We start from the raw sequence: 19,433 nt of genomic DNA, 5'->3' as shown, positions 1-19,433 counted from the left end.
CCCCACATACCTCCCCCCCGAAGTCTTAGAACTCATTCTCTTTCTGTCTTCCATTTTTTTTAAAGGAATCATTTCTTTTAATTGAATACTTCATTCAGACCACATCCCCTTCTGGATGCTTTTCAGGCAACCATTTGGTCCCCACTTCTCAAGAATGTTACAACTGACTGTATTGAGTGAGCAGGAGCCCCAAATCAGGCCTTTGAAACTGTAAAACAAGCAGCACCTTCCCCCAAACCACCCTCTCCTTTCACTTAGCAAGGAACGGGGAGTTAAAGGATCCAAATTCTACTTTCCAACTGTAGACACCCGAGAACCTGGATGCACTGCAAACACCACAAGCTAGCATATCAGAGATGAAGCAAGGCAGCCCCTACACACTTCAAGGCGAGGCTCTGATCGCTCCTCCCACAGGAACGGCCTCTACTTAATTTCCCAAAGACTTATAAAATCTACCAAAAGGAACACAATGGATCAGCATAAGTCGGCTTACTCACGAGAGACTTTCTTGAGTAACAACTTTTGACTGTTGAGAATGTCACGTTTTTTTTCAAGGCAGCAAAGTCCAGGGCACTCGAGAGGACAGTTGAGCAGCGACCTAGTGTGCTGGGGGTAGGTTTATGTAGGGTGCAGGCGCACACCACACACACCGCTTTTCTTCAGGGTATATGGCAAGCCGCCAAGACCCCTGATCATCAAGGTAAGTTATTGTCTATAGGACAGAGCGTAGAACAGCAGAGGGAAAGGTGCTTTCGTGGAGGGCTATCGGAAGGCGGTTATTGTGCAGAAAGTCCTGAGGCTTAAGCAAAAGGGCGGCGGCAGCTGGGGACTGGGACTTCTAGATACTTGGCTACTGCTTGGTGGCAGCAGAGGCCTCAGTGCCAATTGCTTCCTCCACCGATTGTGCTGGCTCCTCTTCTTCCTCCACTTCGTAGTAGCCAACCTCGTAGTAAACATCCTCGTCCTCCTCCTCCTCCTCCTCCCCATAGTAGTCAATCTCGTAGTAGATGTTCTCATCTTCCTCCTCCTCCTCATAGTAGAAGTCGCCCTCTTCGTAATAGTCGCTCTCCCACTCTTCAGCCCCTTCGTAGTAGACATCGTCTTCCTCGCCCTCCACATAGTAGCTATCGTAGTAGTTATCCGCCTCCTCCTCACTCTCTTCTTTGTCCTCCTCGCCCTCCTCGCCATCTTCGTCCTCCTTGTCCTCCTTGTCCTCCTTGCCCTCCTTGCCCTCCTTGCCCTCCTCGTAGAAGTTTCCCTTGTCCTCATCCTTGTTCTCACCGTTGGCCTCATTCTCCTCTTGGGGATAGACGGCTGGATACGTCTGCACGCACTCCCGCATGGCTTGGAACTGCTCTACGCAGTCTGACCCCTTGATTTCGTCCGTGCTGTAATGGAAGCAGGCGAAGGCAGATTTGAAGGATTCTCCACAAGGACCGCTGGCCATCCCCCCAAAGCACGGGCAATTCCAGTTAATTTCTCCACTTGGCAGTGTCAAGCGGTACTCCTCATAGGGATCATTGGGGTCGTCGACCACCAGCTCTGCGTTGCTGGGACTTTCGTGGTCTTCTTTGGTCACAAATATGATTTGATCCTTCCCTTCCTGCTGGCAGTAGGCCATGGTAGCTCTGGGTGTTGGTGCTCAGTGCTGCTGGTTGCTACTGACTAGCAGCTTCAAGTTCGCAGCTCACTGCTCGCAATGCTGGAGGGAGTGGCTGTCTCTGTTACACCTTCAGGCTGTGACCTCCTCCCTCTCTGCTCCTCGGCCTGGAGGCGTGGAGGGCGGTTCTAAGGCCCGCAGATGCCCGCCCCTTCCAGGCCGGCTCCGCTGGCCCTCAGTATTTTTTCAAAGGAAAACATAATCCCCTGCGGTTTTGATGAGTACTCCTCAAAGGTCCATGTGTAAAAGTTGGGTCCCCAGCGTAGTGCTATTTATTGGACGGTTCCGGTGAATCTTTAAGCATTCCTGTAGAAACGACTGGAAGACCCTTAGGTTACTGAGGGTATTTCCTGGAAGGGAATAATGAGTCTGAACTCATCCAGGCCCTTTGCATCCTGGGTCATGGTGTGACCACGGTTTCTCTGGTTATGTGCATGTGTCACCTGTCACCGTCATCCACTGGAGCTGCTCAATCTTAGATTTGAATCTCCAGAACCATGAGCCAAAATAGAGCTCTCTTTACTTCCTAAGTTCCCTGGATCAGGCATTTTGTTGTAAAGCTGTCTTATGCGATTCTTCTTTATCTGTACATGAGCTAATTGCAAACTTGGCTGGCATAAGCTTGTTAAAATGAACGTTCCCGGCTTCCGCAACTGAACATGATTGTTGGGTAGGTTAGTGGAGGTACTTGGAAGCTGAATTTTAAAGTAGTTCACTGATCAATAGGAACAGGACAGTTTCCTAATTTGGAAATAAAGAGGTTGTGGATATAAGTTAGAGGAAGTAGGAGTTCTTTAATGGCAGCACAAAGGAAAATGGGTATTTCCTTTCAGTTATTTTTCTTCTGATGCCAACTCTGCTTTATCAAAAGGTAGGCCTGAACTGCGAGCCTGTATTTCTTATTTTGTTTGATTACTGTTGTTTTAAAATTAAAGAGGTGGTCCTTAATGTCCCTCCACCCCCCCCAAAAAAAAACCCATGGACATGCCTTTTATTTTTTAATTTTGCAAGTAGAATTCAAACAGTTAGAGCTTCCAGAATGGACAATGACTTGGCGAGCACTGTGACCCAGAACGATGACATACAGCCTAGCCCACAGTCATTGTGCTGTCCAGCCTAAGTCTGGAGTTCCTGGGGGGGGAGCGAAACCACTGAAGGCTTACGTGACTCAGCTGAAGTGCAGCTCAACCATCACTTGCCTCAAAAGCCCTGACTGAGCCCGTGACTCACAGAGGCATGCTCTTCAATTCCACGCTCTGAGACATCTTTGCTCAGGGACGGTGTTGAAAAGCTTCGGAAGGAATCCGAAACTTCAGGCTTGACATTCTGCTCTTTCACCTGCTGTCAGTACAACTATGATAAAGTCATTGCGAGTCTCACATCCACAGCTGTACAGAGGGGACAGTGCAATCCATCCTACCTAGCTAAGGAGAGTGGGCTCCCCCCATTTCACAAGTATTACCAAGATCGGTCGGACCTTGAGCTGGCTGACAGCCACAGGGGCGGGGTGGTCCCTGAAGTGGTTGCATCCTGAAACACCACCAAGGGTGGCTGCGGTGAAGTCAGGAGCCTTCTGTGGCACAAGACTTGGGTTTTCTTCCACAGTAGTGATAATGGAACAGCTTAGGCAGCTGGCCAGATTAGAAACCCGGAAATATTTATGCGATGAGCGAAACTAAAGCAACCAGTCAGTCATTTGACACATCTGCCCAGCGCTGAAAAGACAACCTTCCTTCCTCCCTCTCTCCCTTCCTCCCTTCCTCCTTCTCTCCCTTCCTCCCTTCCTCCATCTCTCCCTTCATTCCTTCCTTTCTCCCCCACCCACCTTTAAAACTAGCATGGTAGCAGAAGCCTGTAATATTAGAATTAGGAGACAGAGACAGGAGGATTAGGAGTTCAAGGCCAGCTTCAGTTAGGTAGCAAGTTCTGGACTATCCTGGGTATGTGAGGCCCTGTATCAAACAATAAGATCAAAGGTTCTAGTCAGGTGACTCCGTGGGTGAAGGCACTAGCTGCAGAAGCCTGGTATCCAGGACCCTCCTCTGCTGTGTTCTGCCTTCTTCTCTCAAGCCTTTGCTAAGCCCGGAGCTCACTGTTCTTTGGCTAGGCTGGTGGCCAGCACACTCCAGAGAGCCTCCTGTCTCCCTCCCACCCAAGCACCAGCACTATGGTTACAGGTTCACAGGGTCACACCTGACGTTTTGTGGGGGTGTGGATAATCTGAACTCCTGTCCCCATCCTCGTACAGCGAGTGCTCTTACCCACTGAGCCATCTCCTCAGCTCAGCTTTCTTTTCTTTTTAAAGGAAAGATTACAGATAGTATCTTCATAGAAAATTATTTTTGAGTTAGCATAAAAAGTTTCACTGTGGGATTTTCATGCATACTTTTTTGTTGATCTTTATAACTGCTTTAAATATTTTTATTTATTGTGTGGCAATTTCATACATGTATAATCCTAACTTTTGTCAAAAACAGTAATTGGAAATGAATGTTTCCTTTTCACCAAACAGTGATGGGAAAATTGGATGCCCATATATAAAAGAATAAAGTAAGACATATATCTCTTACTCTGCACAAAAAGAGGAATTCAAAATGGATAAAAGCTCCCAGTATAGGGGCTGGAGAGATGGCTCAGTGGTTAAGAGCACTGACTGCTCTTCCAGAGAACCCGGGTTCAATTCCCAGCACCCACATGGCAGCTCACAACTGTCTTAAGATCCAGTTGCAGGGGATCTGACACCTTCACACCAATGCACATAAAATAAAGTTAAATAAACCATAAAAATGTTAAAAAAGATCCCAGTATAAAACCCTAAACACTGGAACTTCCCAATGAACATATAGCGAAAACAGTTCAAAATACAAGCATAGGCAAACACTTTCTGAAAAGAACCCCAGTTGTACAGGAAAGAAGTTCAGGGGCTGACAAATGGGATTGGATGAAATCAGAGAGCCACCATAATTTATTGCACTCCTTGATTGATTTATTCGAATAAAAAAGTTATCAAGATTATTAGGTGCTGAGAAGCTGGCTTAGTCAGTAAAGAGCATGTCGGGTGAGCAAAAAGACCTGAGTTCTGATCCCTAACACTCACACAGCTGAATGCTGTGTGTGCCTGTAATCCCAGGGCCAAGGAGACAGAGGTAGGAGAATCCCTGGAACTTGCTGTTTAGCTAATCAGTGAGGCCCAGCTTCAATGAGAGACTCTCAGAAAATAAGGTGGTAGCTTTGTTCATGTGTTCTTTTGTGCAACACCAATATTATTCTTTCCCCAGCACAACTAACCAACAGCTCAAGGAGAAACAGTTAAGGATCATGAAAACGCCCTGTTGTTTATGAAGATCTCCCCTAGAGTTAGTATTTGCCAATGGTTCTTGTCTGCCTGCTTATTCTTGGCTATGATGGTTGCCGTATGATCATTTCCCACAGTTCCTCTTTTCTGAGATTCCGCACTGAATACTTATTAGCCCTTGACATTAAGCTGAAAGCAAGCCCTCCTTCTCTCCGTTTATCTGCTTATCTGGCCAATCAGAACAGACATATGTTCCTATATTTCCATGGCTTTATAACTTAGTACTGAGCTTCATAAGTTTGCTTTGGTGCTATGATTTGCCTCCTCTGTCCTTGAAGAAGGACACCATCTTGTTTTTTTAAAATATTTATTTATTTATTATGTATACGATATTCTGTCTGTGTGTATGTCTGCAGGCCAGAAGAGGGCACCAGACATCATTACAGATGGTTGTGAGCCACCATGTGGTTGCCGGGAATTGAATTCAGGACCTCTGGAAGAGCAGGCAATGCTCTTAACCACTGAGCCATCTCTCCAGCCCGAATGTCGGCATCTTTTTTCCCGTCACTTTCTTCCTTCCTAGCACATAAAAAATATTCTATGCTCCCCTTATGTCTACCATGATCTGTCCCAGAAAGCAGCAGGATCAAACAAACCTCTGATAAACCTCTGACATCCACAGCTGGTTGCATCTGAGACCAGCCTTCTAGCAGTCTTGTGTGTGTATGTGTGTGCAGACACGCGTGTGCACGCGTGTGCGTGAGAGACCAAGCATGCATGCATATGGATGCCATAGACTGGCATCTAGTGCCTTAATCGACCACTTTTTAACCCCCTATAGGCGATTACAATAAAGCAGTCCCACACTAGCTCAGAATGGAGTGTAGTAAAGGGTTCTTTATTTAGTACATGTGGCCACACCCAGGGTGTGCCAATATCTTAAAGGCTGAAGGAGTTCCCACAGCACCCCCTCCTTTTTTTGAGACAGGGTTTCTCTGTGTATCCCTGACTGTCCTGGAACTTACTGTGTAGACTATGCTGGCCTCGAACTCACAGAGATCCACCTGCTTTTGCCCTCCTCCATCCAGGTCTAGGAAGGTGAGCATCCAAACTGGCTAGGCTCCCACAAAGCCAGTACATACAGTAGGATCAAAACCCAGTGCCATTGTCCTTGGCTTCTCAGTAGTCCTCATTGTCCGCCATGTTCAGAGAGGCCGGTTTGATCCCATAGTTTTTCAGTCCCCAGTCCAGCTGGCCTTGGTGAGCTCCCAATAGATCAGCCCCACTGTCTCAGTGGGTGGGTGCACCTCTCACGGTCCTGACTTCCTTGCTCATGTTCTCCCTCCTTCTGTTCCTCATATGGATCTTGGGAGCTCAGTCTAGTGCCCCAGTGTGGGTCTCTGTCTCTATCTCCATCCATCGCCAGATGAAGGTTCTATGGTGATATGCAAGGTATTCATCAGTATTGCTATAGGATAGGGTCATTTCAGGTTCCCTATCCTCAGCTGCCCAGGGAACTGGTTGGGGACATCTCCATGGACACATGGGAATCCCTCTAGAGTCAAGTCTCTTGCCAACCCTAAAATGGCTCCCTTAATTAAGATATATAGTTTCCTGCTCCCATATCCACCCTTCCTCCATCTCAACCATCCCATTCCCCCAAGCTCTCCCCATCCTCTCCTTCTCACTTTTCTTTATGTGTTTTAAATGTTAGCTACCTCTCTGAAGTATAGCTGGCCAAGACTTGCTACCATTTTGTAGGCTGTCTCTTCACTCCGGCAGTAGGTTTCCTCTGCTGTGCAGAAGCCCTTTAATTGTATATGATCCCATTTGTCAACTCTTGAAGTTATTTCCTGTACTGTTGGGCTCCTTCTGCGCTCTTTCTTGAAGTGTTTTCTGTAAGGGTCCCTCCAGCAGCTTCAGTTTTTATATTAAGATCTTTATAGAATCATTTTAAAAGGACAATTTAAGAAAGGGTTTGGAGGACTTGCAGGTAGGAGACTGGAGAAGGAAATACTACTTCCAGATTGAAGTCTGGAGATCTGCACAGGCTGTCCCCACACCTGCATCCCCATGCTTATCTGGGTGTTTCAGGAAGCCAGGGAAGTCCTGGGGTATTACATGGGCCTGGAAAGAGTTCTTTCCTGTAGCCAGATTGGACAAGCATTGCAATAGCCAAGCATTTGGTAGACTATGTGGACGAACGTGCCCTCGGTAGTGACTGAAGGTTGCTCCTATCTGCGCTAGCTTCACAGAGTTGAAAAGCTGGCCTTGAAGGACTCAAACTATTTCCACAGAGCTTCAGCCTAGCGAAGATTAAGTTACACAATGCTAAAGAAGCCCTTTTTATTTAAGCAGAAGGACCCAGCGCTGAACAATGGCCCTAGTGTCCGGCATCTGATTAATGACTATCGTGGTTCTGTGGGACTATTCTCAGGAAACACGCGGAAATGTTTAGGCCTCAAGGACTGTGATCTGTGAGATTTGCAAAAATGGAGGGAAGAGGAGAAGTGGATGTGGGCTGATGCTAATACGGGGCTCTTTGTACGGGTTTTTAGTTTTGTATCTCTCAGATTGAAATTACTAAAATTCCAAGTTAATAGAAAAAAATTTGACGCTTCTCATATTTCAGAAACACATAGAATTTGTTTTATTTAGATCATGTTATGGTGGTGCTCAATCTAGCTATGGGAAAAGTATATACCTTTTAATTACCAACTGTTAGACAGAATAGAAAAGAGCATCGAGAGGGAGCCTATAAAGGCAGAGAGTTGCAAAAAAGGAGAGAAATTTAGCAAATAGCTCTTCACAATCGTGATGGACATTTGAAATCCCTTTGATTGGGAGTCATTTCCTATGGTTTACTTCAGTGAGAAATTTTCAGATGTACTTTCTTCTGATCTGGTGTTCCAATTTTTTATTTTTCATTTTCATTTTTTCAAAACTACCTATATATGTGTGTGTTTCTGCGTGGGTGCATGTGCACGGTGAGCTGCCCAACCACCTGTAACTCCAGCCCCAGGGGATATGACAGCCTCTTCTAGATGCAGACACCTGCACTCAGGTTTTCTGCATCATCAAGCCATCTCCTTAGCCCCCCCCCCCCATTTTTCTTAAATTTCTATTTTGAGATAGGATAGACTCACCATGTAGTTCTGGTGTTTGGAAAAGTCTGAGTCCCTGTGTGAGGCAGCAGTAGATGCTCCTACCATGAGACAATCAGGGAGAGGAGGACTGGCTCCCGGTTGCAGGGAGGAAGAACAGGTCCAAGTGAATCCATGAATGCTAAAGTATCCCATACCTCAGTGTGGCCACATGTTCCCTCTAAGTTGAGGACACACGGGCCTGTCATCACTCTGTGACCAGCTAGTTTTCTATAGCAAGAGATCCTAACACATTAAGATGACAAATATACATTCTTTGGTCAGCTTGAGGTTTGTGGTGCATGGAAGAAGACCCTAACATTTGATACCGAAAGAGTGCCGGAGGAAGTATTATAGACTGTCAAACAGATGAGAAATTTTCTTTTCTGATCTTGAGGAACAAATTCACTGAAAACAAGTACGCTTTTGGCAGTGCATTTGTATTAGATCCTCTGTCTCCCATCCAAGTGCTAACCAAGGCCAACCCTGCTTAGCTTCCAAGACCATACATTTGGTCTTTCAAAGCTCCTTCTGAGGTGTCTGAAAAAAGTATTCATTGAACATTTTTTTGCCTCCTGGTCTATTTATTTGCTTTAAAGTGAACCTCCTGTTTCCACGTTCTTCCATATTCAGAAACACTTCTTAGTTCTATATGCTTAATTTTGTTTTTTAGACCCTGGCATGGTGGCACACACCTTTAACCCCAGCACGTGGGAGGCAGAGACAGGAAGATCTCTGGAAGTTCAAGGCCAGCCTGGTCTACTCATCGAGTTCCTGGACAGCCAGGGCTGCATAATGAGAGCTACTCTGTCTCATCTATTTTTAATTTTAGGATATCATGAAATTCAGTTCCATCTTTAATTAGTGAAAATGTACGAGTCAGAAACTTTCAAAGTTCCCCAATCAAACATAAACTCAGTGACTAAAAGCCACAAGGCTTTCCCCGGGGAGCAAATAAGATGCCAACGGCAGGGATAGGACTCCACACTGCAAGAACTGGTCCTCAGCTCTGACAATACCTTCGAGTCACACTGTGAGCTTTACAGCATCTTAGGATACTAGAAGTGCAGCTGTCCTAGGAGCACAGGAGACTAATGGCAGGCGTGGCAAGGAGAGGGTAGCAAGGTATAAAGGAAGATGCTCAAAGTAACTTATATACTTGTACAAAACAGCCTAATGTGACTCATATAATAATGATGGTGATGGTGGTGATAATAAATAATAACAAACAAACAAATAAATTACACGGTCAGGAAGTCAAACCCAGAATGTTCGGAAGTGGCACGACTGTCAGCAGCTTTTGAAGCTCCCTGGGTAGTCCCCCTCACACCATCCCAAGGCTGAGGAACATGGATCTTGACTGAGACATGATTTTCACCATCTTGCGAAGTGAGCATTGCAAGGAATAAATTCCAAGAGCTGATCTTAGATCGTCTTATAGGCATGTATAATTTATAACTCCAGATTCTGTTCTCTGTCAAATGCAATTTCATATTTATAGAGTCTTTTATGGTATAAAAGGACCACTTTTTAAAAAAGCACTATCTATAAATTTCAGGAATTTTGAATGAAAAAAAAAACGAGTAAACGAGTAGATATGATGGGCACAGAGAGTATCATGGGAAACACATTTGCTAAGCCTGGTGGCACAGGCCTGTAATTCCAGCTACTTGGGAGCCTGGGGCAGGAGACTCAGCAGACTGCTTTCAAGGCCAGGCTGGGCAACTTAGAGCTTGAACAAAAAATGCTCCCACAACCCTTATCGCTCAGGAAACTACAAGGGCTCTATGAGCTCTTTGTTAGGAGGAGCTGGCAATAAAGTCTAAATATGTAGTTGTTTTTCTTCTTTTAAAAAAGATTATTTTTATCTTGTGTTTTGCCTGCAGGTGCATCTGTATATCCTATCAATGCCTGGTGTCCATGAAGGCCAGAAGAGGGGCTAGGAGTCCCTTGAACTGGAATGCTAAGACGGTTGTGAGCCACGATGTGGGTTCTGGAAACCAAATCAGGATTCTCTGCAAGAGCAACAAATGTTCTTAACCACTGAACCGTCTTTCGAGCCCCGAAATACCTAGTCCTTTCTGTGCTCCATCATCATTCTCTTCAATACTGAATCTTGACCATTCCGGAAAGAGAACTTTGGCATCTTAACATAGTGTAAACATAAAGTTTTTTTTTTTTTTTGCAGCTGAAGGTCACTATATGCAGAGAAATAATTGTAATTTCACCTGGTCATATGATAATACTAGTGAAGACCTCCGTAGAGCAGCGACTGACATTAAGGAGCTCAAGGACCTACTCAGGAAGGGAGCACATCAAGCTTTGAGACTGACTTAATGACTGTGATCAACACCATGACCAAAAGCAGCCCAGGGAGGAAAGGGTCCATTTAAAGCTTTCCATCACAATTCATCATCCAAGGAAGTCAGGGCGGGAAGCTGGAGGCAGGAGCGGAAGCAGAAGCCAAGGGGGGAGTGCTGCTTACTGGCTCGCTCTCCATGCCTGTTCCTTCTGCATTTACCCTGGACCACATGCCCAGGGGTGGCACCACCAAAGTGGCATGGGCCCTTCCACATCAATCAATCAAGAAAAATGCCCTACAGACTTACCAGTCTGATGGGGGCATTGTCTCAATTGAGGTCCCCTCTTCCCAGATGGCTCTGGTTTATGTCAAGTTGACAAAAACTAAACAACAACAACAAAAAAAACCCCAAACAAATAAACAAATAAAAGTAACCAGCACAGAGGCCTTGCCTCGAGTGGGTTTGGGCTGCAGCTCGATGATATAGCGCTTGCCTGCCATGTACGACACACCAAATTCAATCTCCAGACAAGAAGGAAAGTCAAAAGGGAAAGAGAACATTTTTTTTTTGAAAGAGAACATTTTATTAGGATACTGAATTTGCAACTGAATGAAAGAGAACTTTCCATTTCAGCTAAGAATTGACCCTTAGGGAAGACTATATGATAATGGTTCTAGTTAGACATGGCAAAGGGACACAGGGGACATGAGAACCGTTCGAGCCACTTTGCCCATTTTCTGAAGCAGCTTAGTGACCTTGCTCTCCTCAGAAGAAAGTGGCTTTCACAGTTTTCCGCCCCGACTTGGCTCTGCCTCCGCATAGATAGCAGCATTTTGATACGGAGCACTTTACTTCGTTCACCCTGATCCTACTTCCCCCGCCATGTGACCAGTGATTTCCAGCATCAGCTGACCATTGAGTTCTTCTTGGTCTCATCATCCTTTGAAGCATTGTATCTGTTCCTGGCTGTCCTGTTAGTCGTCTCTGAAGGAGCCAGGGCTGTAGAGCCCTTGGTATTTGTAACAAACGGGAGACACCGTGAAAGAATGACTGGAGACACAGATACTGGAGCTGGCCTGCCAGGGCTTAAATCCTGGCCCTTTCTTTAGGTAACACCAAGCAAGCTTCTCGATCTCACGCTGCCTCAGTTTTACCCATCTGTAAAATGGGGATAATGATAACAGAATCTCCCTGACTGGCTATGAGTCTCTCTCACACACACAAAGGCATCAATGCAATGTCTGATGCAGAGTAAACTCTAAAGAAATGGAAACGGGTCCGGAGAGATGTCTCAGCGGTTAAGAGCACTGTCCATGGCCTGATCGCCCTTCCTGCCAGAGGACCCAAGTTCGATTCCCGCTAGACGCATGGTAGCTCGCAGCCATCCGTCCTGAGCTCTGGCGCCCTCTTGTGGGAAAAAAACAACCAACCAACCAAACAAACAAAAGAAATGGAAACGGTTATTTGTAAGTGGTACTTCTCTTCTTTATGGTCCCATCAACAAAAGTCACGAGAGTGATCCTGGGAGCCAGCTCAGCATGTTTTCCAGGGAGGACTGGTGTTGAATACACAGGCTTCCTTCTTTGCTGCCTACCTTCCTTGAATTGATGGTGTTCTCAGGCCAGCACCCATCCACTAGGGAGTGCGATGTTTTCCTTAGGCTATTTAAAAAACATAGAGGGTATAGAGCTTTATCTTTTCCCTCCTGTAGCCAGAACATGGCAGCTGTTGTGTGTTCAATAACTTTGTGGTCTTGTTGGGCTCGTACTGGGGCCAAATATAGCTCCAGGAAGTTGCCAAGAGCATGTGGCTTTGAGAAACCTTCCTTTCCCTCCAAGGGACCTGCAGCAGAAGGGATGTACTACTTACGCCTTTCCAATGGGGGAAAGAAACAACCAGGAACAGTGTAGTTTGCACTTAACAGTGAGCGAGCCACATCTAGCATATGTCCTGTTAGTTAAAGTGCTGGATTAATGGGGTTTGTTAATGGGGTCAAGACCATCACTTCAGTCTCCTGGGCTATTCTTCAAGCATTTACTGGGCACTTGTTAGATACCAGACACTGTGGCATACATAGAAAAGCAAAGCAAGATGGCTGCCCTTTAGGCATCTGGGTGAAGATAGTGCAGTGCTTTGTAGGCTTTTACAGATTAAAGAAGTACCTCTGTCCTCCACTCACAAGGAACTATATGCTTGACTTTTGTTCCCAGGTCCCGACAAAGGGCTTCCAGAAACTGTCTGATTTCTTGATTGATAAGACTCAAGCAGCATCTTTTGTTCTAATGTTTGGCCTTTGGCATCGTTGTCGAGTGCAGGCTTTTGTGAGTGATGAGGGTGATAGAAGATTCTGGTTGCCCACACACCTCTTTGATTCCTTGGGTGGTAGGAGTCCTCCTTTTCTACTGAGACTACTCTTAGCACTTCGAGATGAGAGCTGATTTCAAAACCAATGAAATCTTGAGTAGCAGAGGCTTAGAACTTTTAGGTCTACACCCCTGAACTTCTGGGGGGTGGGGAGAATAGGCCATGTCTCTTTGATGAGCCCCTAAATGCCCAGACTCAGAGAGAGTCGAGATTGGTTGGGTGCTGGGAGCATGTGGGCATAAGCTCCTGGAGTTCACTCTGTGTTCCTGTTGGAATATTGGTTGAAGATGTGTTACAATTGTTTATGCTGTGGAACATTTGTTTAATGATGCAAAGATGTGTTGCATACTTTTATGTTGCATTTGTTTAACTCTTTGAAGCTCTGATTCTTTGCCTGTCTAAAATACCTGATTGGTCTAATAAAGAGCTGAATGGCCAATAGCTAGGCAGAAGAAAGGATGGGGGCCTGACAGGCAGAGAGAAAAAAATAGAAGAATGAGGTGAGAGAGAGGAACAAGAGAAGGAGAGGAGGACTCCAGGGTCCAGCCACCTAGCTGTACAGCCAGCCACGGAGGAAGAAATAAAGAAAGCTATGTAGAATAGAGAAAGATAAAAGCCCAGAGCAAAAGGATAGACTGGATAATGTAAAAGAAGCTGGCTAGAAACAAGCCAAGGTAAGGCTAAGCATTCATAAGAAAGAATAATTCTCCATGTGATTATTTGGGAGCTGGGTGGGCATGTCCCACAAAAGACCAAAGAGTAAAGAGTTAAAAAACAAAACCAAACCAAAAACCACGTACCTCTTCACCAGGACGCTTGACAATATCCTCTGTAACAAAGTGGTACATGTACTGAAAGGGATGCTTCTGAGTTCTGTGAGCAACTGTAGCAGGTTATAAAGTGGGGGAAGGGGATGATGAGAACCTCCCGAATTTCTAGCTAGTTGATCAGAAACCCCAGATTTTTAGCAGGGTTAGGACTTGCAACTAAGATTTCCGGTGGGAGCAGTCTGGAGGGACTGAGTCCTTAAATTTTGAAACCTAGAAGATCAGACTCAAGAGTTGAATTGTAGGGCATTCAAACGGCATCCAGGAAGTCGGAGAGCTGTTGGTTAAGGAGCAGAAAGCACCACATATTTGCTTGGTTTGGAAGTGTTCTGTGGCTAGAAATATGTTAGCATGTTGGCAGACCCAAGAGTACACAGTGATCCTTGACTTTACATCTGCATTGATTAAATAAAATTAACCTTGACCCAGGAGGCTGAGTTAGCAACTAGTGGCAGGAAGTGATTATAGCACTATCAGAGGGCATCTGGGAGAGAGACACACACACAGGAAGTAGTTGGGTGGGGATTTGGAATGGTGCAGAATTTTCTGTTTTGGCAGAGCCAAGGTCCTTTGAAGATGCCAGTAAGGAGAGAAGGTTAGCATTTTGCTACTCAGCCTCTCTGAGCTCGCAGGTTTTCACTCCAGCCTTTGAATTTTGAGTTTTATTTAAAATTAGAACGATAGAGATCTAGTTAAAACTACCTTTAGCAGCGGCCACAGCACTGGTGCCTGCAGGAACAGAATGGGCACCAGGCGGCATCCTGAGCCGCCAGGCCACTCCCAGAGAAGCAGGCCAGTAACTGTGGAGTTGCAGTTGCTGGCTGGGATAGCAGTGGATTAAGGCACAGCCACTGTGCCAAAGTTAAAGCAACATTAGCGGATTCTTATATCAATCTTTGAGTATCAAGATCAGAAATATATAACTCACAGTAGCTTAAACAATAAAGGTAATTCATAACTCCAGAGGATAAAAACTCGAGAGACTGGCAATAGCTTTCGGAGAGGCTTGAGCCGGAAGCCTAAAGACATCACCAAGGGCCCTGCATTTCCACTTGGCTTTGTTCAGAATTGTGCAAACGAAAAACACACTCCCTTGCAATCTCAGTATGACTTCTGGCAATAGGCGGGGTTTTTTTTTTTTTCTTCTTCACTTCTAATTGGAAAAAGGATACTGGCTGGTTTCCTACCAAAAACTCCTGATATTTGTTTTGGTTGACTTGGATCATACATCGAAACTGCCTCTGAGTATGACTTGCATGGGAGATGGAACACGCTATCTTAGCTCTCCTCAAGTGCTACATCCCTGAGACGTTACAAGGGAGATAGAACGTGGGGTGTGAATTGATACCAGCAGCATAACCAATTAAATCAATAACAAATAATCAAAGGTTAACTGTGGATATAATCCAATAATAAAAACATAGTCTTGGGACCAACCGAGGATGACAGTTGTGTAGCTTGGTCTGTTGGTAGATCTCCTAGCAGTGGGATTAAGACCTGTCCCTGGTGCATGAGCTGGCTCTTTTGGAATCTATTCCCATGCAGGGTAGCCTCACCCAGCCTTGATGCAAGGGGAGGAGCTTGCTCCTGCCTCTACATCATGTGATGTGCTTTGTTGACTCCCATGGAAGGCCCTCCCCTTTCTGACTGGAGGAAGAGTGGGTGGGGCTAAATGAGTGGTGGTGGGGAGGGAAGGGGAAGAAAAGAGGGAGGGGAAACTGGCTGGTATGTAAAATAAATGAAAAGATTTAATAAAAAAAGTAAAAAAAAAACCCCAAAAAAGTAAAAAATCAGAACTGAGGAACAAAGCATAATCTTAGCTCTTTCACATTTCCCAAGGTTTTGTTCCTTTTTAGTAAGTTTCCCAGTCTTGACATTCTTAGCATTTGAGGCAGATTTTGGTTTTGCTCTGTGTGTGCGTGGGGTGGGGGTGGAGGGTGGGTGGTTGTCTGTCTGGGAGGTAAAATGACTTTTTTCTTGAGTCACCATTTTGTAGTTAAACCTTTTAGGTAAAAAGCCCTGTTAGGAATGTCTGGAGACATTTCAGTTGCCACAGCTATGGGAGAGTGGGTGGAGCTACTGACACCTAGTGGGTAGAGAGTAGGGGTGCTCTAAGCGCTCACAGTCCACAACATAGTCTCACAAAAAGAAATCTATCTGGCCCAAGATGTCAATAGTGCCAAGGCCGAAAAGTCCCGTGCTAGCTAAAAATTTTAGGACAGTTTTCAATTTTATGTTTTTGTTTTGTTTGTTTGAGACAGGGTGTCTCTGTGTAGCTTTGGAGCCTGTTCTGGAACTCACTCGTAGACCAGGCTGGCCTCGAACTCACAGAGATCTGCTTGCCTCTGTTTCCCAAGTGTTGGGATTAAAGGCACATGCCACCATCGCCTGGCCTAATTTTATGTTTTAAACACAGACCATTCTATATTTGCAAAACATCAGAAGAAAAATTGCTGGGTGATGTTTTACTCTTTTGGCTTTTTTGGTGTGTGTGTGTGGGGGGGGGGGGCTACTACTTAGATTCCAAATAATTTACACACAAAAGCTTATTCTTAGTTAGGAATGCCTGGCCTTAGTTTGGCGAGTTTCTTGCCAGCTTTTCTTAAATTATCCCAACTACATTTTGCCCCCAGGCTTTCTTCGTTCCTTAGTTCTGTATACTTAAGATAATACATGTCCGTAACATGTGGGTAAATTAGAACTCTCATGTACCATTGGTGGGAATGTAAAATGATGCAGCTGCTTTAGAAAACAGTTCACTGGTTCGTCGCAAGGTTAAACACAGATGCCATATAATCCAGAAATTTCTCTTTGAAATGCATATACTCAAAAGTTTGGAGATATGTGTTTAGAGAAAATTTTTTTTCAGCATTCACAATAATTCCCAAATGAAAATAACTCAAAATCCATCAACAAATGGATGGAACACACACAAGATGTCTTATGTATATGAATAGAATGTTGTTTATCAATAATGAACAATGAAATATTGAAACAATACCAATGAAAGGAGTCAGCTACAATAGGCCATGTATTACAGGATTTCATTTACATAAAGTATCCAAAATAGACAAATTAAATCGGTGCTAGCCAAGGGCTGAGACAAGGAACTTGGGGGCTAGGGAATGGTGGTGGACGGGTGAGGCCCAAATGGTCTAAAGTTGATTATGATAAGAGTTGCGCAGCTCTGAACATACAGAAGCCACTGAAGTGTATACTTTAAGTGAAATAGATGATGTAGGAATTATCACTTAGTAAAGGTTGTCACAGAAATGACACACATGGCAAGACAGAGGCACAGAAGTATGGTATGTTTCAAGAAGACAAGGAAGTTGACATAAACGATTATAGAGGACATACGGGGAAATCTATGAGCTGGGTAGGGGTCAGATCACGGAGGACATGAGGGAAATGAGGAGAAACAATAATGTTTTAGAAATATTAATTCATGGAAAAATGGTTTGAAGACACCAGAGGGGAGAGAGACGGCAGTTAAGACTTCTGCAATATCCCCAGTGTCGACTGCTGAAGGCTGAGCCAGAATGACGAAGGCTGGCCTTGGCTTCACTAGCCTTCTGCTTCCACTCCCTAAGTGTTGGCATTTCAGGCATGCACCACCATGCTTGGCTAACATTCTGGAGGCATCACAATCCCTGACTTCAAACTCTACTACAGAGCTATAGTACTGAAAACAGCCTGGTACTGGCATAAAAACAGACAGGAGGACCAATGGAACCAAATAGAAGACCCAGATATCAATCCACACATCTTCAAACACCTGATCTTTGACAAGGACGCAAAAAATATCATATGGAAAAAAGAAAGCATACTTAACAAATATAATGTAGGCATAACTGGATATCAACATGTAGAAGAATTAAAATAGACCCCTATCTGTCACCATGCACAAAACTCAGGTCCAAAAGATCAAAGTCCTCAACATAAAGCCAGCCACACTGAATCTCATAGAAGAGAAAGTGGGAAGACACTTGAATGCATTGGCACGGGGAACCACTTCCTAAATATAACCCCAGCAACACAGACACTGAGAGAAACAATTAATAAATGGGACCTCCTGACACTGAAAAGCTTCTGTAAAGCAAACGACATGGTCAACAAGACAAAACGACAGCCTACAGAATGGGAAAAGATCTTTACTAACCCCACATCAGACAGAGGTCTGATCTCCAAAATATACAAAGAACTCAAGAAATTGGACACCAAAAGAACAAATAATCCAATAAAAAAAATGGAGTGCAGACCTAAACAGAGAACTCTCAACAGAAGAATCTAAAACGGCTGAAAGACACTTAAGGAAATGTTCAGCATCCTTAGTCCTCAGAGAAATGCAAATCAAAACAACTCTGCGATTCCATCTTATACCTGTGAGAATAGCCAAGATCAAAAACACTGATGACAACTTATGCTGGAGAGGTTGTGGGGAAAAGGGAACACTTCTGCATTGCTGGTGGGAATGCAAGCTGGTACAACCCCTTTGGATGTCAGTGTGGCAATTTCTCAGAAAATTAGGAAACAACCTTCCTCAAAATCCAGTAATATCATTTTTGCATATATATCCAAAGGAGGCTCAATTGTGCCACAAGGACATGTGCTCAACTATGTTCATAGCAGCTTTGTTTGTCATAGCCAGAACCTGGAAACAACCTAAATGCCCCTCGACTGAAGAATGGATAAAGAAAATGTGGTACATTTACACAATGGAGAAAAAAATACACAGCAGAAAAAATAACAACATCTTGAATTTTGCAGGAAAATGAATGGAGTTAGAAAACATTATTTTGAGTGAGGTAACCCAGACACAAAAATACAGTTATCACATGTACTCATTTTTAGGTGGTTTTTAAACATAAAGCAAAGAAAACCAGCCTACAAACCACAATCCCAGAGAACTTGGACAACAATGCAGACCCTAAGAGAGACTTACATAGATCTAATCTACATGAGAAGTAGAAAAAGATAAGATCTCCTGAGTAAATTGGGAGCATGGGAACCTTGGGGGAGGGTTAAGGGGGGAGGGGAGAGGCAGGTAGGGGAACAGAGAAAAATGTAGAGCTCTATAAAAATCAATAAAAATATAAAATAAAGAGATGTAAATAATTAGGTTTCATTATGGCATTTTATTCATTCATTTATTATTATTATTATTATTGGTTTTCAAGACAGGATTTCTCTGTGTAGCCCTGTCTGTCCTGTAACTTGCTTTGTAGAGCAGGCTAAACTCAAACTCAGAGATCCACCTGCCTCTGCCTCCCAAGTACTGGCATTAAAAGTGTGCACCAGCACATGCAGCATCATTATGGAATTTTAAAATGAAGATTTAAAAAATATTTATTTATATGTATGTGGCTGCGTACGTGTATGTCACATATGTGTGGGTGCCTTAAGCGGCCAGAAGAGGGTCTCAGATCCCCTGGAACTAGTGGTACAAGTGTTTGCAAGCCACCTGACGTGGGTGCTGGGAACCAAACCTGAATTCTCTGGAAGGAGCAGCAAATGTTCTTAACCTGGAGCTCCATTATGGTATTTATTCCAAAAAAAACAAAACCAAAATTTGTGCCTGTTGTTTCTTCTCGTGACCACACAAGAGATCTCAAAGAGGATCTTAAGGAAACAGGGTTTTGTGATGATCAGAGAAGTGGTTATGGATGAAGGAAGCAAAGACATTTTCTCATTCATCCCCATGACCACAGCTATTTACATCTCTGACATAAAACAATGCCCTGCGAAGTTTTGTGAACACAAGAATGTGTGAAGTAGATTCTTTGTATTTTTGGAATTGCTCTTACCTAACAGAGACCTTCTGGACACTGCAAAGGCTTT

The 19,433-nt window shown here is 44.3% G+C and overlaps 1 protein-coding gene across 1 annotated transcript; it reads right to left on the bottom strand.

Annotated features, from left to right (window-relative positions):
• Positions 1–564: 564 nt before the first annotated feature.
• LOC121439049 (mitochondrial intermembrane space import and assembly protein 40-like) lies at positions 565–1,627 on the bottom strand. The gene is made up of 2 exons (XM_041639542.1): positions 1,282–1,627; positions 565–927 (listed from the first exon to the last, which is right to left on the bottom strand). The coding sequence occupies exons 1-2, from the start codon at positions 1,619–1,621 to the stop codon at positions 851–853; spliced, it is 417 nt and encodes a 138-aa protein (XP_041495476.1). The 5' UTR covers positions 1,622–1,627; the 3' UTR covers positions 565–850.
• Positions 1,628–19,433: the final 17,806 nt, after the last annotated feature.

This window comes from Microtus oregoni, unplaced genomic scaffold (assembly GCF_018167655.1).
Source record: "Microtus oregoni isolate MIOR12 unplaced genomic scaffold, Mior012 000059F_ref0000304, whole genome shotgun sequence".
NCBI lineage: Eukaryota > Metazoa > Chordata > Mammalia > Rodentia > Cricetidae > Microtus > Microtus oregoni.
This window is presented reverse-complemented; position numbering and strand designations above follow the sequence as displayed.

What these genes read in the sequence shown, in the direction of transcription:
- LOC121439049 (XM_041639542.1), bottom strand. Translation starts at nt 1,621, where the DNA reads ATGGCCTACTGCCAGCAGGAAGGGAAGGATCAAATCATATTTGTGACC. An exon ending in AGAGGAGAATGAGGCCAACG is followed by an intron (nt 928 to 1,281) that starts GTGAGAACAAGG and finishes GCTACTACGAAG; the next exon opens with TGGAGGAAGAAGAGGAGCCA.